General features: G+C 37.9%; 1 protein-coding gene across 1 annotated transcript in view; it reads right to left on the minus strand.

Moving 5' to 3' along the window:
- MYO3A (myosin IIIA) overlaps positions 1-26986 on the minus strand; it is a 282509-nt gene that overhangs the window by 93081 nt on the left and 162442 nt on the right. Inside the window, exon 18 of the mRNA XM_030798007.1 lies at positions 3262-3388. Coding sequence (XP_030653867.1) covers positions 3262-3388 — 127 coding nt within the window. The remainder of the gene's footprint in view (positions 1-3261; positions 3389-26986) is intronic.

The raw sequence follows: 26986 nt of genomic DNA on the forward strand, positions 1-26986 counted from the left end.
GCATGACAACCTGCCTGGCTAATTATTATTATTATTACTTGGTAGAGATACTGTTTCACCATTTTGCCCAGGCTGGCCTCAAACTCCTGGGATCAAGAAAGTTTTTTTTTTTTTTTTTTTTAGATGGAGTCTTGCTCTGTCGCCCAGGCTGGAGTGCAGTGGCGTGATCTTGGCTCACTGCAAGCTCCGCCTCCTGGGTTCACGCCATTCTCCTGCCTCAGCCTCCCAAGTAGCTGGGACTACAGGTGCCCACCACCATGCCTGGCTATTTTTTTGTATTTTCAGTAGAGACGGGGTTTCACTGTGTTAGCCAGGATGGTCTCGATCTGCTGACCTCGTGATCTGCCCGTCTTGGCCTCCCAAAGTGCTGGGATTACAGGCATGAGCCACCGGGCCTGGCTGAAAGTTTTTTGATATATACTATTTAACTGCTCTTCAAAAACTCTGAACCAATTACACTCCTCTCAGCCAAATAAAACACCAATAATTTCAATTCAATTTCATGGACATCAGGGACTATCATTTTTCTAAAATAGCCATTTTGATAGAAGAAAATGTTTTCTATTTATTTGTAATTGATTCCTAGTGAAGCTGAATACTTTTTCTTTCATATTTTTATTGGTAACTTGTGTTTCTTAGTTTGAAAATTGCAATATTTTCATTGATATGTTCATCTTTTCCTGATCAATTTATATGAGCCTCTTCACAGCTTAAAGAAATGCTTTGATATGTATGTTGCAAATATTTTCCCTCAGTTTCATTTGTACTGCAATTTTATTTATGTTTTTTTTTAGTATGTTTTAATTTTTATGTAGTCAAATATCCATTTTTTAAAGAAAATAATTTGTGCTTTTGATTTTCTACACATAAACTTCAAGTCCTTTCTCCCCTCAATATTGTATAAATCAATTCCAGTCTCTCTTATGATTTTTTTGCATTTAAATTTATGTATGTTTGGAATTCATTCTGATATACAGTATATGAGAATGATTCAAATTCCTCCTCCCCAAAATGGTTAGCCAGTTCCCTACAATACTGATTCCCTAGTGATTTGTAATGCCATTTTTGGTAATATACTTTGGATCTGTTTCTGAACAGTGTCTCCCACTGATCTGTATGTCTATTTCTGTTCTACATTGTTTATTTATTTGACCTACATTTATTGTCTACTACATGCTAGGCATTTTACCTGGGGATATATTGCTAAGTACAATACTTTCTAAAACAAAGCACTAGTCTTGATTATCTTTATCCAGCAGGAATGGGAAGCCAATAAGAAATTTAAGCAGGAAGAGAAAAGGAGAAGGAGGAGGAGGAGCAGAAGGAGAAGGAGGGGGAGAGGGAGGTGATGGAGAGGGAAAGTGGGAGACTGAGAGAGCCCACTGATAGATGGGTTATATGGTTTCTGAAAGAATTGTGGAGAATGACCTGGAAAAAATCAATTCTTGATGTGAAATGAACAACTGGGAGGTCGCTTAGTTCAGGTGAGAGGTGATGTTGTTTTTGATAAGAATGGTGACAATGATGATACAGAGAAGTGGTCAGATTTCAGAGATATTTATGGGACAAAATGGTCAGAACTAGTGCTTAATTGAAACAAGGCTCTTGTAAAACCATATGGAAATGCAGCCTTGGTTTGGACATAATTCCTTATAACTTTCAATTAGAAATCATTTTAATGTAAATTAATAAAGTTTCTACTTTCCATGAGTGGTTATTCCAGAAAGTATGTTAATTTTAATGATATTCATATTAATATCAACATTTTGTAATCTATATGACTGTATTCTGTTATGCAGAAATAGGTTCTCGATCATCAAAATCATTTTTTAGTATGGTTGTTTCTAGGCATACTCTTATCTACAACCTATCTCTATTGCAACTCATTCCATTGGCTGCTGCTAGCTCTTCTGAATATGATCAGATGTGAGATTTACTTATCAATGGAGTTGTAGGGTTATTCCTTCTACTTCTGATAAGTTAATATCATACATGCCAATTAAAAATTTTTATATATGGAAAATTAGAACATGTTTCCTCGAGGTTTCCAGGCACATGCCAGTCACTACAGGCAAATTCCATACACTTGTGCTACGGTATTACCACACTGGCTCCAGAGACACAGTGGGATAGCATTTATAGGGATGTTGGGGACAGGTCCAGACCAGGATAATTTGGCACTTAGCCCCCTAAAACTACCCCATCTCATTCTGTTCCTAAGCACAAATCAGGAAAAAGTATATAAATAAAAATTTGTATCATGATTCTCCATTGTGTGTGTGTGTGTGTGTGTGTGTGTGTGTGTGTGTTTTGAGACAGAGTCTTGCTCCATTGTCCAGGCTGGAGTACAGTGGCACGATCTCGGCTCACTGCAACCTCTGCCTCCTGGGTTCAAGCGATTCTCCTGCCTCAGCCTCCTCGAGTAGCTGAAACTACAGGCATGTGCCACCACACTTGGCTAATTTTTGTATTTTTAGTAGAGACAGGGTTTCACCATGTTGGCCAAGCTGGTCTCAAACTCCTGACCTCAGGTGATCCACCAGCTTCGGCCTCCCAAAGTACTGGGATTAGAGGTGTGAGCTTTTGGAACAGGAGTGATTCTCCATTTGTTATTATTAATGAAACAGCAAATATGCAATTATGAAAGCATATGCCAACATTAAAAATAAAATAACAGGGCATACTAGGCAATACTAAATAGAAAAAAGCTGTGCTGTTGAAAATATTCATGGAAAACCTTAAATTACTGGAAATAATTTATCAAACTCTACTACTAAGAAAAACTTGATTTGAAGCAAATACTATGACATGCTTCTCTTGTGTAGAAATAATCACAAAATTAATCAACCCAGGACGAATGGGTGTAAAATCCATCTAGTATGAAAACATACAGGTCTTTATTACTTGTAAAATGGTATAGATGCTAAATCTATAAGACAATAACATAATTCTTTTTCAGATCAGTTTACTGAATTTTAAATATACTATCTGTGCTTTTATATCGAAATGTAAATAGCTCCCAAAATAGTCGTAAAAGCCTAGTCTTTAGAAACGTTTTCTACAGTAATCAGTTAATTTGTAAGCATGAAGATGTTTTAAGTAGTGGACTTTTAAATTTTAATTTTACACACATTAAATCTGAGTATTCTTTAAAGGATTCTAGGTTAGCACAATTGCTTGAAATGATCCTTATGTGATACTTATGGTATGTCATAAGACTCTGAAAGATTTCAGTTTTGAATAGAAGATAATAAAACTTACAGTTCTCCAGGGCTGTATGATTAGAAATGTGGCTCTTGTCAATCTGGTGTTCAGTTGCCACAGAAGAAAATTCAATGTTGCCAACATTCAAGATTGAAGCGAGTATGCTGTATATACTACCAAGTTGCTGAAACACACCATAGAAACATTGGCATCATTCTTCCCTTGAGTACAGCCAACCAGTGACTATGGCTGGGGACAGACTGGAAGAGAACCCTCAGGCCCTATCATATCTATCCACAGACTATGATGACGCCACACTGAGATCCAAGTAGGCCCAGCCTCATTCATTATTTTAACCTCAGAGGTTAGCATAGTGCCTGTTACCCAGTAAGTGCTTAAAAATATTTTATAAATGCAAATATGAATAAAAAATAAAAATGAGAAGCTGTTCTCAGAGGAAGTAGAAATGCCTCATTCATTATGCCATAGATAAGTCTATCCATGCAGAATTTAATTTCAGAACTTAGTGTGGTTGTTACCATATGGATATTCCTTGAGGCCATCTTAAAAGTGAGGCTATATGTATGAATAAAGGAGAGCTAAGAAAGAAAAATCAAAAGATTCCAGGACCAAAATCAAAGGATATGTGTCATTTAAATGTAAGCGTTAAGATTTTTTTTTTCTTTTTTGAGACAAAGACTCACTGTTGCCCAGGCTGGAGTGCAGTGGCACTATCTCAGCTCACTGCTGCCTCTGCCTCCTGGGCTCAAGTGATCCACCCACCTACGCCTCCTGTGTAGCTGTACAGTTGCATGCCACCATGCCCAGCTAATTTTTTTTTTCTTTGGTATTTTATAGAGACAGGGTCTCACCATGTTGCCCAGGCTGGTCTCGAACTCCTGGGCTCAATCGATCTGCCCACCTTGGCCTCTGAAAGTGCTGGGATTATTGGTGTAAACCACTGTGCCAGGCCACATAAGAATTTTATATGACAGCGTAGAGTTTATAGTAGTTATTACTTCTTTAACATACACTCCTAATTAAGGTACATTAAATTACATTCAGAAACACATAACACACACACATATGATTCTTTTGGGAGAAACTGGAGGCATTTATCAAGGAGTCTCTGGTAATTCTAGCTCTTCAACTATGTTCATGGTGCAGTGAAGTACAGGAAACAGGCAACATTCTTTACTGTTTTTACAAGTTGCTGCATCTATTCCAGCCCAGCTCCCACACTTAACAAAGGTGATTATTCCATTCACTCCCATATTCCAAGTCCAGATAAAAGCTGGATATGAAAAAACATCTTCAAGGACATGCATTTACTCATACATAATATATATATATATATGTAATAAATATATAAATAACAAATATATTTGTTGAATGAATATCTATGTGGGATATCTATTCATTGATATAATAAAAACATATTTTATGCCAGGCACTGTTCTAGTCACAGGTAATTCAGTAGCAGATAAGCTAAAGATCCTGGTTTCCTTGGGGTGTTCAGGCTGTGGGGAGGCAGACAGTAGGAAAATAAGCAAATAAATAACATGATATGTTCAGAAAAAAAAACCACAAGGGCTACGAAGAAAATAGAGCCAAGAGGTGCTAACTTAATAAAGAGGAGAGTTCCTAGGAAAGGATGGGCAGGCTTTTTCAGTTAGGAGGTCAGGGAAGGCTGCCCTTAGAGGAGGCCATCAGGAAGTGGAGGCCTGAATGATAGGAAGGCACCAGACGTGAACTATTCTAGGCAGAGGACAGCAAAGGCAAAAACCTTCCTAGAGGAAAGAAGGAAGACACACGAGGGCTGGAAGAGGGTGAGGATGAGGGGGAATGGTGCAGTAAGAACTCAGAGAGGTAAGCCTAGGCAAGACCACCCAGGCTCCCTGGGCCAACAGAAAGAGCTTGGAGCTGGGCACCATGGCTCACACCTGTAATCCCAGCACTTTGGGAGGCCGAGGCGGGTGGATCACTTGAGGTCAGGAGCTTGAGACCAGCCTGGCCAACATAGTGAAACTCCGTCTGTACTAAAACTACAAAAATTAGTGGGGCGTGGTGGTATGCATCTGTAATCCTAGCTACTTGGGAGGCTGGGGCAGGAGAATCACTTGAACCCAGGAGGCGGAGGCTTCAGTGAGCCGAGATCATGCCACTGCACTCCAACCTGGGTAACAGAGTGAGACTGGGCTGCAAAAAAAAAAAAAAAAAAAAAAAGCTTTGATTTATGTGCTAATTGCCAGAGAAAGCTACCAGAGATTTCAGAGTGGGAAGCAACATTATTTTTGTGTTTTAAATGGATGAGTCTAGTTATCCTGTGAAACTGAGTGGATTGGGGCAAGATGGAAAACTCAGGAGGCTACTGCAATGGTCTAGGTGAGAGATGACAGTGGCTTGGATATAATAGTAAATGGTAGAGATGGAAAGAAGTAAATGGATGTAGGGTGTATTTCAGTAGTGTAACAATACATATGCTGATATATTAGATGTAGATCATTTTTCTAAGCAAACTCTGATAAGGAATTAGCATTTGTAATATGTATAACTTGCAATGAAGGAACCAGCATGGGCTTTCATGGCTTTCAGGTGGAAAAATTCATACAGCATCTGACATTGTGCTGTATTTTTCTTGAGGAAACTATAGGCCTTAGAAAAAAAAAAAACCCTATTAAAAAGTGGGCAAAGGATATAAACAGACACTTCTCAAAAGAAGACATACATACAGCCAACAATCACATGAAAAAAGCTCAATGTCACTGATCATTAGAGAAATGCAAATCAAAACCACAATCAGATACCATCTAACACCAGTAAGAATGGTTATTATTAAAAAGTCAAAAAATTACAGATGCTGGCGAGGTTGTGGAGAAAAAGGAACGCTTCTACACTGTTGGTGGGAGTCTGAATTAGTTCAACCATTGTTGAAGACAGTGCAGCAATTCCTCAAAGACCTAAAGACAGAAATACTATTTGACCCAGCAATTCCATTACTGGGTATATAACCAAAGGAATATAAATTTTTCTATTATAAAGATACATGTATGCATATGTTCATTGCAGCACTATTCACAATAGCAAAGACATGAAATCAACCTAAATGCCCATCAATGATACATTGGGTAAAGAAAAAGTGGGACATATACACCATGGAATACTATGTAGCCACAGAAAAGAATGAGATCATGTCCTTTGCAGGGACATGGATGGACTGGAGGCCATTATCCTTAGCAAAATAGCACAGGAACAGAAAACCAAATACTGCATATTCTCACTTATAAGTGGGAGCTAAATGATGAGAATAGAGGGACACATAGAGGAGAACAACACACACTGGGACCTATTGGAGGTTGGAAGGTAGGGGGCGTGGCACAGGGTAGGAGGAGGGAGAGGATCAAGAAAAATAACTAATGGGTACTAGGCTTAATACCTGGGTGATGAAATAATCTGTACAACAAACCCCCGTGACACACGTTTCCCTACATTAATAAACCTGCACATGTACCCTGAACTTAAATAAGTTTTTTTAAATGTGTTTTTTTACCCTCGATAAGGATGTTACCAATATAATGAGTATAAAACTGGTCTATGAACTTGGAAGTATATAAAATGATGCAGAATTCCATCATAAAGTTTAAGGGATTGGTTGCATCTGTAAAATAGTGAAGAGGCTTGGCTGTATATAGAGTTGCATCTCCAAATCCTACCTACCCAAACCTGCAGAAAAATTCTTCAGAGAGGTTATAATGAAAATTCAGTAGGAGTAACACCTGAAATATGCCCAGGAGAATGTATGATACACCAGGTATCACAACTAAATATCAGCTGAAAGGTACATCTTGGGGTTCCCCATCTGGATTTGATGAGAATAGACCCAGATCTGTGGCTTGGATTAAATGACCTTAAAATAGTGGTCCTCAATTGTGGGGAAAGGAGCAACAACTCTGCCCTCACAGGACATTTGGCAATGTTTGGAGACATTTTTGGTTGCTACAAATGGGGTTGGAGTGCTACTGGCATCTACAGAGTAGGGATCAAGGGTGCTGCTAAACATCCTACATCGCACAGGAGAAACCCCACGAGAATTACCTGGCCCCAAATGTAAATAGTACTGAGGTAGAGAAACCTTGTCCCAGAAAAAGGCAGGATCTAGATTTTGGAGAAAGTCTCAAAATGCTTTGTCCCCAAAGAATAGTCCTGAACTTTTAGTCTCAGCTCATAATCCCAGGAAAATATAAAAATAAGAATAGAGGTATTGAAGTAAATGAAATCTGTAGTATCTGTTGTGGGTTGAATTGTGTTCCCCTCAGATTCATATGTTGAAGTCCTAAGTCCCAGTACTCAGAACGTGGTCTTATTTGGAAATAGGCTCATTGCAAATGTAAATAGTTAAGATGAGATCATACTGGAGTAGGGTGGATTCCTAATCTACTATACTGGTGTCTGTTTAAAAGAACACCATGTGAAAAGACAGACACACACAAGGAGAACACCAGGTAAAGACAAATTTAGGTGGAGATGGGGTGATGGACCTGCAGTACAAGAATACCAATGATTACTGGGGAACCACCAGAAACTGGGAGTGGAGCATAGAACAGATTCTGCCTCACAACTCTCAGGAGAAACAAACCCTGTCCACATCCTAATCTCAGACTTTGAGCCTCCAGTGCTGTCAACAATAAATTTCTGTGGTTTAAGCTACAAGGTATGTGGTAGTTTGTTATGGCAGCCCTAACAAACTAATGCTTTTTTTTTGTTAAATTTATGAATAAGATACGTAATCTTGGAATAATCAGTGTGTTTATTCTTAAATATCTAAAACTGTTAATATGTGAGACATAGTAAAGATCTTATTAGTGACATAGTAAATCACCTATTAGTCTTGCGACTTAAATTTAAATACTTATTTGATATTACACTTATGAAGTTAATTTGAAAAGCAGAACATATTTTGATTGCAAACTGCATTCAAATGTAAAAGACAACTTGATTTACTACATTAATAATTTTGAATTATTAGATCTTCTTATGCACTAGTAAGTTTAAGTATATAAGAAGATTTGGTAAATTATTAGAAAGTTTAGAAAGTACTTATCAGTCCTCGTAAGCCTGCTCTGTCCATCATTTGGAGCATTCAAAAAACTGAGATGTACTAAATTTTTATATAAGTTCGCATGTTTAAGAGAATTTAGTTATGTTTGTTTAGGGCAATGTAAAGTTATGTTTATGAGTTAAATGAATAAAAAACAACTGAGATTTTTTTTCTATTCTTATACAAAAAACTATTGGGTTCACAAATTGAATAAAATGATGAGTGAGCAGAACTTAAAAGCTTAAGAAAAAATCTAGATATAGGTACATGGTTTCAAAATCATTAATACATATACTGAATTAATTAAACATAAGCAACTGTAAATTGTCCTTTCTGAGCACAAGCATGCCGTCTTTGGATATTAAAAACAACTAACAGGTGAACTGCCTGCATTTAGTTGCATATTTATCCGTCAAGGTGGGGTCATACCTAGACTCAAAAGCATGATTAGTGCACAGCTTGCCTCTGGCATTATCCTCTTCTTGACCAGTCTCCGTGCCTCTGGTCTTGCCACTCACCAATCTGTCTTCCACATGGCCGTCAGAGTGACTTTTCTTGTAGGCAAATCACATCATCCTATGTCTCCAGTTAAAATCCTTCAATGGCCCCTATTCCCCTAACAATAAGCCTCCAGCTTCCTACTAAGGCATGAGAAGGAAGGTGCCGCATCTTCTTGTGCCTGACTGCCTATCCATTGTCATTTCCAGCTAGTTTTCTTTGACGTATTTCAGCCAGCCAAATTCCTCGTAGGTTCCCAAGCATTCCAGGTTATTTTGTTAATTTCATGTCTCAGTTCTGGCTTACGCTGTTCTTTTTTCCCATTCTGGGGTGTTCTTTTTTCCATCCCAGACTTCATGTTTCCATGAAATTCTCTGCTGTCATAGAGTTGACTACATTTTATTGAAATGATGCCTAGTGTATATTTCTTCTATCAGATTATAAACTTACTGAGGACAAAGACTGTGACTAATTCATACCTCTAATTTTTAGCACAGAGCCTGGTACACAGGTAGTACTCAATAAATGCTTGTCAAACTGTTTTCTTTTGTTTCAATCAAGTGACAGTGCAATTTCCTTCACTTTCAAAACAGAATCTCTCTTATTTGTTTTATGTCTATAAGACTCCTAATCTGTGCCTCATTGTTTCTACTTATCTTTCTCAGAATTTTTTTATAAATCTACATGTCCCCTTCTTTTGATGTCAAACTTTGCATCCTGAGTGAATGGTTAGAGTTTATGAGAAAAAAAACATCTCACTAAGCCAAGTTGTTTTTTTTCCAAAAGCCAATTAAGTTCTCTAAGTGGCAGAGCCCTGTGGTTGAGAAATATATGATTTCCTTTTCAGTGATTTTGTTTTGGGAATGGAAACAACAGTCCATGCAGGGTAGACTGAGTTTGGTGCACAGAGTTGTTTTGGCAACATGTGCTAAGTCTTTTCTTAGGGCCTCAACCTATACCTGATGCCTAACTGATACCCATGTGAGAGAGGACTGGGAAAGAGGACAATGACCAGACCTCAAAGTAGGTGGGGGTCATCATGGACCAGGACAAAGTGGCCCATCCCTGGCAGATCTGGCACCATCCAGTCTAATCCTTGGAAAGCCATGGTGCTGATGCTCCTGCTGAGAAAGGCCAGGGAGGCAGGCTGGGGTGGAGGAAGGCTGGGGAGGAGGGAACCCAGGATGGGATGTTACTGCAACTCACATACCAGGCAGATAAGAACTGATGGGATAGAAGGAGATGCTCTGCAATCAGTATTTGCAGCTGTTGGTATGTGAGATATTAATATGTTCTCTATTCTTAGGTTCAATTCTGCAGACACTTAAAGCAATAAAACGGCATGAGCAATCTGCAAAGACTAGAAGGAAATTAAATGCCCCTCAATTTTAGTCATGGAATCATAGATAAAGTAGGAAGTGACTCAGAAATTAATTATCCCTTTCCCCTCCTTTTACTGGTAAATAAGCTTAGACCAGAAAGTTTAGTTACTGGACACACAGCCAGAAATAAGCAGTGTCAAGGACTTTAGCCCAGGGATCTTGACTCCTTAGCACAGAATTATTTTTATTTTACCAACTACCTCCTTGGCCGTGTCATTTAGTTCAAGTCATCAATGTTGGCCAAATCATGGCATTCTGGAATTGTAGCTTGTTTTATGTTTTTTGAATGAAAAAAATAACTTGGTATCAAATTATTATTTTTAAATTATTACAAATGACAAACCAAATGGAATATACACACCCTTTCCATTCTGATCAAAACCACTTTTTTTTTTTTGAGACGTAATCTTGCTCTGTTGCCAGGCTGGAGTGCAGTCAGTGGCACAATCTCGGCTCACTGCAACCTCCGCCTCCTGCATTCAAGCAATTTTCCTGCCTCAGCCTCCTGAGTAGCTGGGATTACAGGTGCACGCTGCCACACCTGGCTAATTTTTTGTATTTTAAAAGAGACGGGGTTTCACTGTGTTGCCCAGGCTGGTCTCGAACTCCTGAGCTCAGGCAATCCGCCTGCCTTGGTCTCCCAAAGTGTTAGGATTACAAGCATGAGCCACCACGCCTGGCCTAAAACCAATTTTTAAAAATAAAGTGAGTATTTCATGGAAATTCAATACTTTTTGTGATGCTTTAAAATATTTAATTTCTTTCACAAATATTACTTGATCTTCCCTAAAGACATAACTAATAATCTAAAGAAAACATGCTAGCATGTGATTTTTAGGCTATCATAAGAAATGAAAGTGCAATTAAAACAGAAAAAAGGCATTCACATCTTAGACATAAGACATAAATTTGTGCAAAAAACCCCCACAAAAATTCCCATCATATGGTAAAAATTGCTTCTAAATGAGACAAACTACTCACTGAATCATCAAACTACTATGAATCATCAAACTACCAATCATTTATTTTAAAACTATGGCAGGGAAATGGCTTAGGAAATCATATGGTTTAACGGTTTCAGAGATTTCCAGTTGGTGTTATTTTTAGAGAATATCTGATTTTGATTTGCCTGTCATTCCTTTGGATTGTGCTGAATCACAAATGCACATGTGAACTGTAAACTCTGAGAGTATTTAAAGGGACACATACACCGGGGGTGCTGTCAACACCAATGAGAGAGAGAGAGAGCAGGAGAGAAAGCGAGAAAAAGAGAGACTGTATTGGAGAGTCACTCAAATTGTGCTGCAGTAAACTGTGAAGAACACATGCTGTGCTTAGAGGATGTCAGAATCATGCCACTTATCTTGATATTAAAAGTTGCCTTTTGCCATCAAAATAGATTAGAAGCAGCTATTGACAAAGAACATATCCAAGAAAGCCAATAAGATAGCGTAAAAAATCAATATTGGGGATAAAAAGGAAGTAAATACTCACGTGGTTTAATTCTACCAAATCCAAACTGGGACAGTTTCTGCTTTTAGATGGGAGGCCACCACACCCTCGGAGAATCACCTTGAACTGGACTAAAAGTTTTCCCAAAATATCTAGCAGTGGTTGCGCTTCAGATCCAAAAACAGATGTTATATTTTCCTTTATCCTAAGCTATATGTTTAGATGTGCAATAAGCATTGAATATGTTTAAATTTGGAATATACAGTTTGAAATAAATAAATTATATTTGTCAATAGATGCTAGCTGCAAAACGGGTTTCATTTTAATGTTAGTAAACATTAGTGTTACTAAACCAAGCAAGAGAAAGTAGTTGAGCCAAATATAAGTGAAACACTGCCTCTAATGAGTGGGACTTCGAAGTAAACAAACCAATTAAAAATGAATCCTTGCTTCTAAGACAGTAAACTCTGGAAAAGTGAATGTGTAAGAAGCAGATCAACTCTGAAGACAAAAGGCAGGGAAGAGAGCTATGAAGAGGCTCAGCCCCTGGTCACAAGCAGGCAATGCCTTGCTTGTTGTACATCTTCCAGTTAGAAGGATGCCCTGAGCTCCTATTAGCTGCTCCTGTTTTCCCCTAACCAGGCATCCAACAGAGCCAGGCCACAGTACACAAGGAGCATCTACCACTAGCAACACTGATCTTATGACCAAGGATTGAGGAAAAGAATGACTGCTGCTTTTTTCTTTATTGACTGAATCCCAAATAAATTGGCTCTGCTTTAAGAGCCAGGACACTGAATGCTTGAATCAGCTTGTCTTCATAGGTACAAACTGTGGGAAGGGTGAGGACCAGATTAGCGAGGGCTGAGGGAGAGGAAATGATGCAGTGGAAGGGGAGGGGCCAGATTTGAAACTGAATGTTGGCAGCGGGGAAAGATGCACCTGGAAGTGGTCATGCCTAGGAAGGGGTAGGGGTAGAATTAGGGTTAGGCTGACTAATGAGCAAAACACTCAAGTGGTCATTTATGATGCCTGGGACATCAGAATTAGAGCATAAGAATAAGACTATATTTAGAACAGGGTGGCATGTGGAGTCTCCTTGGAGTGTGCCCCTAGCTCATCTGTAGTCTTTGGGTGGGGGCCACATATCACCTGGAATATGGCTGATACTCATGCTTTCTGAATCAGGGAGTTCCTCTCCCAGAGTTGAAGCCATTACGAACACATTTATTTCTCTGTCATTAAAAATATCACCAGGCACAGCGTCTTATCCCTGTAATTCCAGCTACTTGGGAGGCTGAGGCAGGAGGATCACTTAAGGCCAGGAGTTTGAGACCAGCCTGGGCAACATAGTGAGATGCATCTCTACAAAAAATGTTTTAAAAAGTTAGCTGGGCACGGTTGTAATTGCCTATAGTCCCAGCTGATCAGGAGGTTGAGGTGGGAGGAAAGATTGAGCTCAGGAGTTTGAAACTACAGTGAGCTGTACTACTGCACTCCAGCCTGGGCAACACAGAGAGAGATCCCATCTCTTTAAAAAAAAAAAAAAGAAACCCCAAAAAATGATTTTCCAGAAATTTATCAGGGTCATCTCTGACTCCAGGTCCTACAGTTCAGACTTTGTTTCCAAAAGACAGTCAGGTAAGGTCAATGGCACAAATTTCAACATGATAGGATGTCTACCACACAGACCTCATGGAATGTACAAGGGTATGCACACTCTATCCTTTACATGAGGTATCCATGATAAGTTCTAAATGCTTAGTGATCTCTCCGTTGTTCAACTCCTACTCACTCCTCATCATTTTCTTTCAACTCTCAGACAAAAGGTGCTATGGTCAAGCCAATGTTCCTGTCCTTATATATCAATCCAGACATCCTGCCAACCTTTGCTGCTTTATTTTTTTGGAGGGAGGGAGATGGGGGAATGAGATTCACATACTGGCCACTTAAGAACCAGGTACTCTCTCACTGTAACAAATTACAGCTAAGAGCAAAGTGTGAAAGCTTCTCCAAAAGCCCTCAGAGAAAATGCATTAAACAATGGATTTTTGTTCCATTTTATAGCCTAAAAACCATCTAATGCATCGAGAGAGACAGGGCCCATTCATCTCCTTTGTGACCTAGAGACCACAGAACCACTGAGCTCCCAAATTACAGCTGCAGTGGAGTAGATACAGAGTGGACAGGCTGACGTCAACCCAAAGTTCCAGGTAGGGTCCATGAATCAGTGGAGAGAAAGCATGATTCAGAAATGAAGATGGTCAAGTTGGAGTCTCTACTTTTAAGCCAAAAAGTCATTTAACTTCAGCTCACGACTTTTTGTGAGTAAAGTGTGTTCCTAAGGATGCATTCAATCTTGGCTTGCCATTGAGTCTAGAGTACAACTTTGTTGTTGTCCTTATAATTCATAATGTTCTGGTAAAATTAGAACTCTTTGGGGGAACTCATTGCAATAGCTCCCCCTCTGGTCCCAAGAGGAGTTGTTAATAATTCTTGATTGGCGCTGGAAATAGCCTTCCAGATTCCCTCCGGCTCCTCAAACTCTCTTTCACCTGTTTCCCTACAAGCAATTAATTCCTCTAGAAACAGAGTAGCAATGTTTATTCAGAATTCAATGAGAGATTCTAAATTCTGGACCTGCAAAAGTAGCCAGGAAAGAGTCTCTTCATCAAATCTGAATTCCTCTTGGTTAAGGAGAAAGCCCATACTAGAAAAGTTTACTTTAAAAGTTGGAATGTTTCACAGCAACCATTGTTTGACTGTAACACACCAGACTATAGTCTTGTTCTATCAAATAACTGTCTGGAAAATCTCTGGGTTATAAAGTTAGCTTTGGGGAGATGGATCAGTGAAGATTCCTAAGATCTTGATGGACAAAAATGGCACTGGATTTACCTAAACCTCTCTTGCAAGGCAGGGCCCTAGTTTCCAAACAAAATAAAATCCATTTACTCTGCTTCTTCTCCAACCTCACCCAGTTGGTAAAGATCACACTTCATCTTCTAGGGGCAAGGTCTTGAAAACATCCCCCAGTCCTCACCTCCTGTAAGCCTGCAGCAAGGATACTTAAGATAGAGCCAAAAGCTTTCAAAGAGAAGGCAAGACTGAGAGACTCCTGTCTTCAGAGCTGCCAACAGCAGAAGTTCCTTATTTGGAGAATATGCCAAAAGCACTTACATCTTTACAAATATTACTTTTGGCAAGCAGATGGATCATGGAACTAAAGTTATTTCTGATTGTCTTCCATTTTAGAAGGGAGTCAACAGTGCCTTAAAAACAGACTACAAAATCATTAGATTCAATAATTTCATAGCATACAATATGAATAATTTTTATAAAGTTTCACGTCTATTAGCATTTCTACACTTTATATATTGCTGATTAAATTTTCTGATTTTTTTGAGAAGAATTGAAGAATTAGTTTTTTGTTTGTTTGTTTGTTTTAGCTTAAGCTCTTAGTAAAGCTCTGATAACCCAAGGGATCTTGGTAAACTTCTTAAGCAGACACATTGACTATTTAAAGCCGCAGGAGTGTCATTTATGAAAATGAAATCAAATTGCAGAAAGAGTTCATCTAAAATTCCAGAAAGAGTTCATCTAAAAGCCTGATTCACATTCAGAGTAAAATCTTCTTTTATTAAACACTCTGAATCAATGTAGCAAACAATAAACTGTTACAAGCGAAGTCTGAAAACTTCTCTAAAAGCCTTAAGGCCAGGTGCGGTGGCTCACGCTTGTAATCCCAGCACTTTGGGAGGCCGAGGCGGGCAGATCACGAGGTCAAGAGATCGAGACCACGGTGAAACCCCATCCCTACTAAAAAAAAAATACAAAAAATTAGCCGGGTGTGGTGGCGGGCGCCTGTAGTCCCAGCTACTCGGAGAGGCTGAGGCAGGAGAATGGCGTGAACCCGGGAGGCGGAGCTTGCAGTGAGCCGAGATGGCGCCACTGCACTCCAGCCTCGGTGACAGAGCGAGACTCTGTCTCCAAAAAATAAAAAAAATAAAAAAAATAGAAGCCTTAGGAATCCCTATTAAACATGATACTTTGTTACAAAAATTTAAAAAATACAACCTATGGGACATAAGGAAGTGTTTATTACTTAGGGATAAATTTCTAGCCCTAAATGCTTTCATTATTCAATAACAATGTAAAGAAATAGAGGAACCAAGTATTCTCTTAAAAAAAAAAAGAACAGAAGAAACAAATGAATAAATTAATAAAAATATAAAAATCTAATTAAAACCGATAATACAGACAATGAAAACATTTATCAGATGGGTAAATGCATCCAATAGCTGTTGTGGTTTTGCCTTTTTCTTTTTTTTAAGATTTGAAACCCCCTTGTAAACCCAATTAAAGATAAAAGAGAGTAAGGGCAAACATGAGAATTTCTCATTGGAATGAGAAAGGAAACAAAGCCAGAGATATGGGATTAATTTAAAGTATTATAAGAAAATTCAGCAAGAAAGTCTATGGCATAAGATTTCATGATAATTTCTTAGCAAAATACAAATAACCCAAAAGAGAAAAACAAATTCAAAAAGATAATTATCATAGAAGAATCAGAAAGGTAATTAAAGACTCAGTATCAAAAAGGCCCAAGGGTCAGACACATTGAGTTTTACCCTAATGTTTTTTTTTTTTTTGAGATGGAGTTTCACTCTTTTCACCCAGGCTGGAGTGCAATGGCGCGATCTTGGCTCATTGCAACCTCTGCTTCCCGGGTTCAAGCGATTCTCCTGCCTCAGCCTCCCAAGTAGCTGGGATTACAGGTGCCTGCCACCACGCCTAGCTAATTTTTTGTATTTTTAGTAGAGATGGGGTTTCACCATGTTGGCCAGGATGGTCTTGATCTCTTGAGCCTCAGCCTCCCAAAGTGCTGGGATTACAGGCATGAGCCACTGCGCCCGACCCCTAATCTTTATTCAAGGTTTTAAAAGACATTGTCCCCAATCTTCTCTAATGATAAGAATTACTTGGGGTGCTGTAATGGCACAGAATACTAGATCTCTGTCAGAAATTTCTATACGGTAGGTCTGGTTAAGACTCATGTATGTGTGTCCAGGTGCTTCTTATCTTCAGAGCACATTGGGAACTGATTTTAACTCACATAGCCCAAAGAAAAAAAGAAAAAAGCTCACTGGCATAACTTTAGTAATCAAATCTGATATAAAAAAAAAGATACATTTCATTGCTAAATATATAGATGCAAAAATTCTAAATAAAACACTAGCTCATAGATACAGAAATTTATCAAAAAGATAATATAGATGGACTCTATTGGGTTTATTCCAGAAATGTAAGGATATTTAAATATTAAGAATCTATCAACATAATAAGGAGACATCCACAAACTGCCATAGGAAAAAATATGATTATATCAATAGCTGCTGAAAAAAATATTTGGTAAAATTCAGCAGAATTCCTAATTACAAACCTAAATAAAACAGCAATAAAAGGAAATTAATTATGATAAATATTCTTTTTCAAAAAATAGCAAAACACTAAAACCATTTAAAATCAGAAACTAGACTGAGAGACCAACTATAATCATTATTACTTAATATTGACTTAGACTAGTCTTAGATGGTCTAAGTACAAAAAAGAAAAAGAAATAACATGAAAGGGGTAAAACTCTTCTTTTTGCTAATGGCATGATTATGTATCTCAAAAATTCTACCAATGGAAAATTCATTTCACTTATAATAAAAACCTTAACATAGTTATTAATAAATTTAAAAATAAGACACAAGTTTTAGATGAATATAACTATAGATTATTATTAAAAACTCAAAACAGCATCTAAACAAACATAAAGTCATATGACAAAAAGTACATAAGTCACTTCATAATTTGGGATGAGAAGACATACATATCATGAAAATGACAGTGCTCCAAAAACTAATATATAAATTCAATACAATTCTAATTAAAAGTCCAACTGGGGTTGTTGGAATTGAACACATTGATCTTACAGTTTGTATGGACAAGCAATGCTGAACAATAGCTAAGGAAAGTACGGAAAAGAAGAAAGCGAGAGCAGGAATAGCCTTACCAGAAAAACACAGAATCAAACCACTGTAATCAAGTCAACAGAATACTGCTATAGAAATAGAAAACATAGATCAATGGCTAAAATAGAGGCATCAAAAATAGATTACATGTCATATAAGGCCTTAATATAGGATAAATCAATTCTGGCTCTCCATCTGGAATACAAAAAAAGTGGTGCTCCATCTGGTACCATAAAATAAATTTCAAATGGATTAAAGATAATTTATTTTTTAAACTTTCAAGAAAATCTAGGAGACTACATGTACAAACTAGAGTTAGGGGAAAACTTTTTAACTGAAAGTAGAGACCTAGATATTATGAACAAAAAGGTAAATTTGTTTGAATAAATGAAAATTTAAAACTTCATTATGGTAAACAATATGACAAAAAGTAAGTCACAGACAAATTATACAACTACAAAGAAACATTTATAACACAAATGATAGAAACATATAATATTCAATATTCTATAATATTCAATGAGCCCTTACAAATTGACATAAAACATATAAATAATTCAATAAAAGGGTCAACATATATAAATATACAATTCATAAGAGTAAATCTAAGCAGCTGGCAAACAAATGGAAAGATGTTCAAATACATTATTTGTCAAGGATATGCAAATTAAAAATGAGATGCTACTTTCACCCACCAGACTAGGAAATATTTAAAAAGCCACAACACATTGCTGGCAGGAATGAGTGGGGGAAAGGTATTAATATGTATTGTTGGTGGAAATGTGAAGTGCTACAGAACTATTGGAAGGCAATCTTGCAAGTTCTATTCAAATTTAAAAAATACATACATTTTAACCCAGAAATTCCACTACTAGGTACCTATTCCATAGAAAGAAATGAATCAGTCAATAAGGACATACTTCAGCTTTGCTCATGGTGGTGAAGATCTGGAAACATTCATAGTTATATGCCCAGTCATGGCTGAATGGCTGAATAAATTATGGTAGTACACACTGTGGAACATTATACTACCTTTAAAAGAGGTGATTCAGTGAAATATTAGGTGATTTGAAGGGATTTTCACAGGTATTGCTGAGTAAGAAAAATCAGATATAGAAAAGTGTGTGTAATATAATCCCATATTAATAAAACAATGATCATCTCACCATATATATGCATGTGTACACATGTGCATGGGTGTGTGGGTGTGTGGGTGTGTGGGTGTGTATCTATAAACAAGACTCTAGGACTAGGTAAATAAATGTGGAATATTGGACGATGTATACATCCATTAACTAGGGGAGGAGAAAGAGAGCAGATGTAGACTTAAGGAGGTAAGATGGGGAAGAGAGAGCTGAACAAAAAAATTTTTTTTAAAAGGTGCTGTAAATTGACAAGCTGATCCTTCAAATTTCTACTAAGGGTTAAGGGGTGACCCTGAAAAGCAAAAAAAAATTTTAAAACAAAGAAAAAAGTTGTAGGAGGATTTATGCTTCCCAATCTCAATACTTATTACATAGCTGTGATACTCATGTGTGATACTGGTATAAAGATAAATATATAAATCAATGAGATAGAATTGAGAGTCCAGAAATAAACCTATATATTTGTGGTTAATTGATATTTGACCAAGAACAATGGGGAAAGAATAATCTTTCCAACAATGTTGCTGGTATACTGAATGTCCAGAAGCAAAGGAATGAAGTTGGATCCCTACCTCACAACATGCACAAAAATTAACTTAAAATGGAACAATGACCTAAATGTAAGAGCTAAAACTATACAACTATAAGAAGAAAGCTTAGGCATAAATCTTTGTGACCTTGGATTAGGCAATGGTTTTCTATATAACACTAAAATCACAAGCAATAAAAGAAAAAATAGATAAACTGAACTTCGTACAATTTAAAAACTTTTGTGCTTCAAAGGACACCATAAAGAAAAGGAAAATATAACAAATAGGAGAATTTTTTTTTTTTTTTTTGCAAATCAGGTATCTGATAAGCAGCTAGTACCTAGAATATAAAAAAATTTCTACAACTCAATAATAAAACAACAATAACCCAATTAGAAAATATGCAAAGGATCTGAACAGACATTTATCCAAAAAAGATCCACAGATGACCAATAAGTACATGAAAAAGAAGTTCAGCATCCTAAGTTATTAGGTAAATTCAACCAAACCCTCATGTGATACCACTTCACATTCACTAGAATCACTATAATCAAAATGACAGATAACAATAAGTGTTGATGAAGATGTGGAGAAATTGGAACCTTCATACAGTGCTGGTGGGAATGTAAAATGGTGCAGTGATTTTGGAGAACAGTGGAACAATTTAGTGAAAAGGTTAAACACATAGTTACCCTATTCAGCATTTGCACTGCTAGGTATATATCAAAGATAAATGAACACTTATGTCCACACAAAAAGTTGTACATGAATGTTCATAGCAGCATTATTCATAATAGACAAAAAGCAAAAACAACCCAAATGTTGCCCATCAACTAATGAATGGGCAAATAATATGAAGTATACCCATAAAATGAAATATTATTTAACAATAAAAAAAGAAGTACTGACTCCAAGATTGCAGAATAGGAACAGCTCCAGTCTACATCTCCCAGCATGACACAGAAGACGGGTGATTTCTGCATTTCCAACTGAGGTACTGGGTTCATCTCACTGGGGCTTGTTGGACAGTGGGTGCAGCCCACGGAGTGTGAGCCGAAGCAGGGCAGGGCATTGCCTCAGCTGGGAAGCACAAGGGGTCGGGGAATTCCCTTCCATGCCAAGGGAAGCTGTGACAGATGGTACCTGGAAAATTGCGACACTCCCACCCTAATACTGTGCTTTTCCAATGGTCTTAGTGAACGGCACACCAGGAGATTATATCCTGCGCCTGGCCCGCAGGGTCCCACACCCACAGAGCCTTGCTCACTGCTAGCACAGCAGTCTGAGATTGAACTGCAAGGTGGCAGCGAGGCTGAGGGAAGGGCATCCACCATTGCTGAGGCTTGAGTAGCTAAACAAAGCGGCCAGGAAGCTTGAAGTGGGTGGATCCCACCGCAGCTCAAGGAGGCCTGCCTGCCTCTGTAGACTCCACCTCTGGGGGCAGGGCATAGCTGAACAAAAGGCAGCAGAAACTTCTGCTTTGAAGACATTAGTGGTTCTCCCAACATGGAGTTTGAGATCTGAAAATGGACAGACTGCCTCCTCAAGTGGGTTCCTGACCCCCGAGTAGCCTAACTGGGAGACACCTCCCAGTAGGGGCCGTCTGACACTTCACACAGCTGAGTGCCCCTCTGAGACGAAGCTTCCAGAGGAAGGATCAGGCAGCAATATTTGTCATTCTGCAATATTTGCAGTTCTGCAGCCTCCGCTGGTGATACCCAGGCAAACAGGGTCTGGAGTGGACCTCCAGCAAACTCCAACAGACCTGCAGCTGAGGGTCCTGACTGTTAGAAGGAAAGCTAACAAACAGAAAGGACACCCACACCAAAATCCCATCTGTACATCACCATCATTAAAGACCAAAGGTAGATAAAACCACAAAGATGGAGAGAAACCAGAGCAGAAAAGCTGAAAATTCTAAAAATCAGAGCACCTCTTCTCCTCCAAAGGAATGCAGCTCCTCACCAGCAATGGAACAAAGCTGGACGGAGAATGACTTTGATGAGTTGAGAGAAGAAGGCTTCAGATGATCAGTAATAACAAATTTCTCCGAGCTAAAGGAGGATGTTTGAACCAAAAAGAAGCTAAAACCCTTGAAAAAAGATTAGACGAAAGGCAAACTAGAATAAACAGAGTAGAGAAGACCTTAAATGACCTGATGGAGCTGAAAACCATGGCAGGAGAACTATGGGACACATGCACAAGCTTCAGTAGCTGATTCAATCAAGTTGAAGAAAGGGTATCAGTGATTGAAGATCAAATGAATGAAATGAAGCGAGAGGAGAAGTTTAGAGAAAAAAGAGTAAAAAGAAATAAACAAAGTCTCCAAGAAATATGAGACTATGTGAAAAGACAAAATCTATGTCTGATTGGTGTACCTGAAAGTGATAGGGAGAATGGAAACAAGTTGGAAAACACTCTTCAGGATATTATCCAGGAGAACTTCCCCAACCTAGCAAGGCAGGCCAACATTCAAATTCAGGAAATACAGAGAACGCCACAAAGATATTCCTCGAGAAGAGCAACTCCAAGACACATAATTGTCAGATTCAGCAAGGTTAAAATGGAGGAAAAAATATTAAGGGCAGCCAGAGAGAAACGCCGGGTTACCCACAAAGGGAAGCCCACCAGACTAACAGCGGATCTCTCGGCAGAAATTCTACAAGCCAGAAGAGAGTGGGGGCCAATATTCAACATTCTTAAAGAAAAGAATTTTCAACCCAGAATTTCATATCCAGCTAAACTAAGCTTCACAAGTGAAGGAGAAATAAAATCCTTTACAGACAAGCAAATGCGGAGAGATTTTGTCACCATCAGGCCTGCCCTACAAGAGCTCCCGAAGGAAGCACTAAACATGGAAAGGAACAACCAGTACCAGCCACTGCAAAAACATGCCAAATTGTAACGATCATCGATGCTAGGAAGAAACTGCATCAACTAATGAGCAAAATAACCAGCTAACATCATAATGACAGGATCAAATTCACACATAACAATATTAACCTTAAATGTAAATGGGCTAAATGCCCCAGTTAAAAGACACAGATTGGCAAATTAGATAAAGAGTCAAGACTCATCAGTGTGCTGTATTCAGGAGACCCATCTCATGTGAAGAGACACACATAGGCTCAAAATAAAAGGTTGGAGGAAGATCTACCAAGCAAATGGAAAACAAAAAAAGTAGGGGTTGCAATCCTAGTCTCTGATAAAACAGACTTTAAACTAACAAAAATCAAGAGAGACAAAGAAGGCCATTACATAATGGTAAAGGGATCAATTCAACAAGAAGAGCTAACTATCCTAAATATATATGCAACCAATACAGGAGCACCCAGATTCATAAAGCAAGTCCTTAGAGACCTACAAAGAGACTTAGACTCCCACACAATAATAATGGGATACTTTAACACACCACTGTCAATATTAGACAGATCAATGAGACAGAAAGTTAAAAAGAATATCCAGGAATTGAACTCAGCTCTGCACCAAGTGAACCTAATAGACATATACAGAACTCTCTACCCCAAATCAACAGAATATACATTCTCCTCAGCACCACATCACACTTATTCCAAAATTGACCACATAGTTGGAAGTAAAGCACTCCTCAGCAAATGTAAAAGAATAGAAATTATAACAAACTGTCTCTCAGACCACAGTGCAATCAAACTAGAACTCAGGATTAAGAAACTCACTCAAAACTGCTCAACTACATGGAAACTGAACAACCTGCTCCTGAATGACTACTGGGTACATAACGAAATGAAGGCAGAAATAAAGATGTTCTTTGAAACCAATGAGAACAAAGACACAACATACCAGAATCTCTGGGATACACTTAAAGCAGTGTGTAGAGAGAAATTTATAGCATTAAATGCCCACAAGAGAAAGCAGGAAAGATCTAAAATTGATACCCTAACATCACAATTAAAAGAACTAGAGAAGCAAGAGCAAACACATCCAAAAGCTAGCAGAAGGCAAGAAATAACTAAGATCAGAGCAGAACTGAAGGAGATAGAGACACAAAAAAGCCTTTCAAAAAATCAATGAATCCAGGAGCTGGTTTTTTGAAAAGATCAACAAAATTGATAGACCACTAGCAACACTAATAAAGAAGAAAAGAGAGAAGAATCAAATAGACGCAACAAAAAATGATAAAGGGGGATATCACCATCAATCCCACAGAAATACAAACTACCATCAGAGAATACTATAAACACCTCTACACAAATAAACTAGAAAATCTAGAAGAAATGGATAATTTCCTCAACACATACACCCTCCCAAGACTAAACCAGGAAGAAGTTGAATCCCTGAATAGACCATAATAGGATCTGAAATCGAGGCAATAATTAATGGCCTACCAACCAAAAAAAGTCCAGGACCAGATGGATTCACAGCCGAATTCTACCAGAGGTACAAAGAGGAGCTAGTACCCTTCCTTCTGAAACTATTCCAGTCAATAGAAAAAGAAGGAATCCTCCCTAACTCATTTTATGAGGCCATCATCAGCCTGATACCAAAGCCTGGGAGAGACACAACAAAAAAAGAGAATTTTAGACCAATATCCCTGATGAACATCAATGTGAAAATTCTCAATAAAATACTGGCAAACCAAATACTGGCAAGCATATCAAAAAGCTGATCCACCACGATCAAGTTAGCTTCATCCCTGGGATGCAAGGCTGGTTCAACATATGCAAATCAATATACATAATCCACCATATAAACAGAACTAAAGAAAAAAACCACGATTATCTCAATAGATGCAGAAAAGGCCTTTGACAAAATTCAACAGCCCTTCATGCTAAAAACTCTCAATAAACTAGGTATCGATGGGATGTATCTCAAAATAGTAAGAGCTATTTATGACAAACCCACAGCCAATATCATACCAAATGGGCAAAAACTAGAAGCATTCCCTTTGAAAACTGGCACAAGACAGGGATGCCCTCTCTCACCACTCCTATTCAACACAGTGTTGGAATTTCTGGCCAGGGCAATCAGGCAGGAGAAAGAAATAAAGGGTATTCAATTAGGAAAACAGGAAGTCAACTGTCCCTCTTTGCAGATGATGTGATTGTATATTTAGAAAACTCCATCATCTCAGCCCAAAATCTCCTGAAGCTGATAAGCAACTTCAGCAAATTCTCAGGATACAAAATCAATGTGCAAAAATCACAAGCATTCCTATACACCAATAACAGACAGAGAGCCAAATCATGAGTGAACTCCCATTCACAATTGCTTCAAAGAGAATAAAATACATAGGAATCCAACTTACAAGGGATGTGAAGGACCTCTTCAAGGAGAACTACAAATCGCTGCTCAACGAAATAAAAGAGGACACAAACAAATGGAAGAACATTCCATGCTCATCGATAGGAAGAATCCATACTGTGAAAATGGTCATACCGCCCAAGGTAATTTATAGATTCAATACCATCCCCATCAAGCTACCAATGACTTTCTTCACAGAATTGGAAAAAACTACTTTAAAGTTCATATGGAACCAAAAAAGAGCCCACATTGCCAAGACAATCCTAAGCCAAAAGAACAAAGCTGGAGGCATCACACTACCTGACTTCAAACTATACTACAAGGCTACAGTAACCAAAACAGCATGGTACTGGTACCAAAACAGAGATGTAGACCAATGGAACAGAACAGAGCCCTCAGAAATAATGCCGCATATCTACAACCATCTGATCTTTGACAAACCTGACAAAAATAAAAAATGGGGAAGGGATTCCCTGTTTAATAAATGGTGCTGGGAAAACTGGCTAGCTATATGTAGAAAGTTGAAACTGGATCCCTTCCTTACACCTTATACAAAAATTAATTCAGGATGGATTAAAGACTTAAATGTTAGACCTAAAACCATAAAAACCCTTGAAGAAAACCTAGGCAATACCATTCAGGACACAGGCACAGGCAAGGACTTCATGACTAAGACAGCAAAAGCAATGGCAACAAAAGCCAAAATTGACAAATGGGATCTAATTAAACTAAAGAGCTTCTGCACAGCAAAAGAAACTACCATGAGAGTGAACAGGCAACCTACAGAATGGGAGAAAATTTTTACAATCTACCCATCTGACAAAGGGCTAATATCCAGAGTCTACAAATAGCTTAAACAAATTTACAAGACAAAAACAAACAATCCTATCAAAAAGTGGGCAAAGGATATTAACAGACACTTCTCAAGACATTTATGCAGCCAGCAGTCACATAAAAAAATGCTCATTATCACTGGCCATCAGAGAAATGTAAATCAAAACCACAGTGAGATACCATCTCACACCAGTTAGAATGGTGATCATTAAAAAGTCAGGAAACAACAGGTGCTGGAGAGGATGTGGAGAAATAGGAACACTTTTACACTGTTGGTGGGACTGTAAACTAGTTCAACCATTGTGGAAGACAGTGTGGTGATTCCTCAAGGATCTAGAACTAGAAATACCATTTGACCCAGCCATCTCATTACTGGGTATACACCCAAAGGATTATAAATCATGCTGCTATAAAGACACATGCACACATATGTTTATTGTGGCATTATTCACAATAGCAAAGACTTGGAACCAATCCAAATGTCCAACAATGATAGACTGGATTAAGAAAATGTGGCACATATACACCATGGAATACTATGCAGCCATAAAAAGGGATGATTTCGTGTCCTTTGTAGGGACATGGAAGAAGCTGGAAACCATCATTCTCAGCAAACTATCGCAAAGACAGAAAATCAAACACTGCATGTTCTCACTCACAGGTGGAAATTGAACAATGAGAACACTTGGACACAGGGTGGGGAACATCACACACTGGGGCCTGTCCTGGGGTGGGGGAAGGGGGGATGGATAGCATTAGGAGATATACCTAATGTAAATGACAAGCTAATGGGTGCAGCACACCAAGGTGGCACATGTATACATATGTAACAAACCTGCACGTTGTGCACATGTACCCTAGAACTTAAAGTATATTAAAAAAATAAAAATAAATAAAACATTAAAGAACTTTTTTTTAAAAAATGAAGTACTGATACATGCTACAAATATGGATGAACCTTGCAAACATGCTAAATGAGAGAAACCAGTCACGACAGATCACATATTATATGATCCCACATACGTAAAGTGTCCAGAAAAAGCAGATTTATAGTGATAGAAAGTAGGGATGAAGTCAGAATTGCATCAGAAATATGCTAATTGCTACCATATTTCTTTTGGGGGCGAAAAATTTATAATATGAAAATATTCTAAAAATTATTATGGTCATGAATACATATCTATGAATATACTAAAGGTCACTGAAATATACACTTTAAATAGGTGAAGTATATTGTCTGGAAATTATATCTTAATAAAGTTGTTATTAAAAAGATTACACTAAAAAGAACATGAACATTTATGCATTTATGTAAAATTATTTATATATTTTTATATATTATATATTTCCCATATATGTATATGGGAAATGTAAGTATAAGTAAAATAAAATATTAAGAACAAAACTAAATTCAGTTATATTTCAAGGCCACTATTTCTTCACTTATAAAGTAAATATTATATTTCCAGTTATTTCATAAGGCTGTTTCAATCTATGTAAAGCACGTACGCTGCTATATATTAATCACTCAATAAACGCTCTT

Source organism: Nomascus leucogenys, chromosome 18, assembly GCF_006542625.1.
Source record: "Nomascus leucogenys isolate Asia chromosome 18, Asia_NLE_v1, whole genome shotgun sequence".
NCBI lineage: Eukaryota > Metazoa > Chordata > Mammalia > Primates > Hylobatidae > Nomascus > Nomascus leucogenys.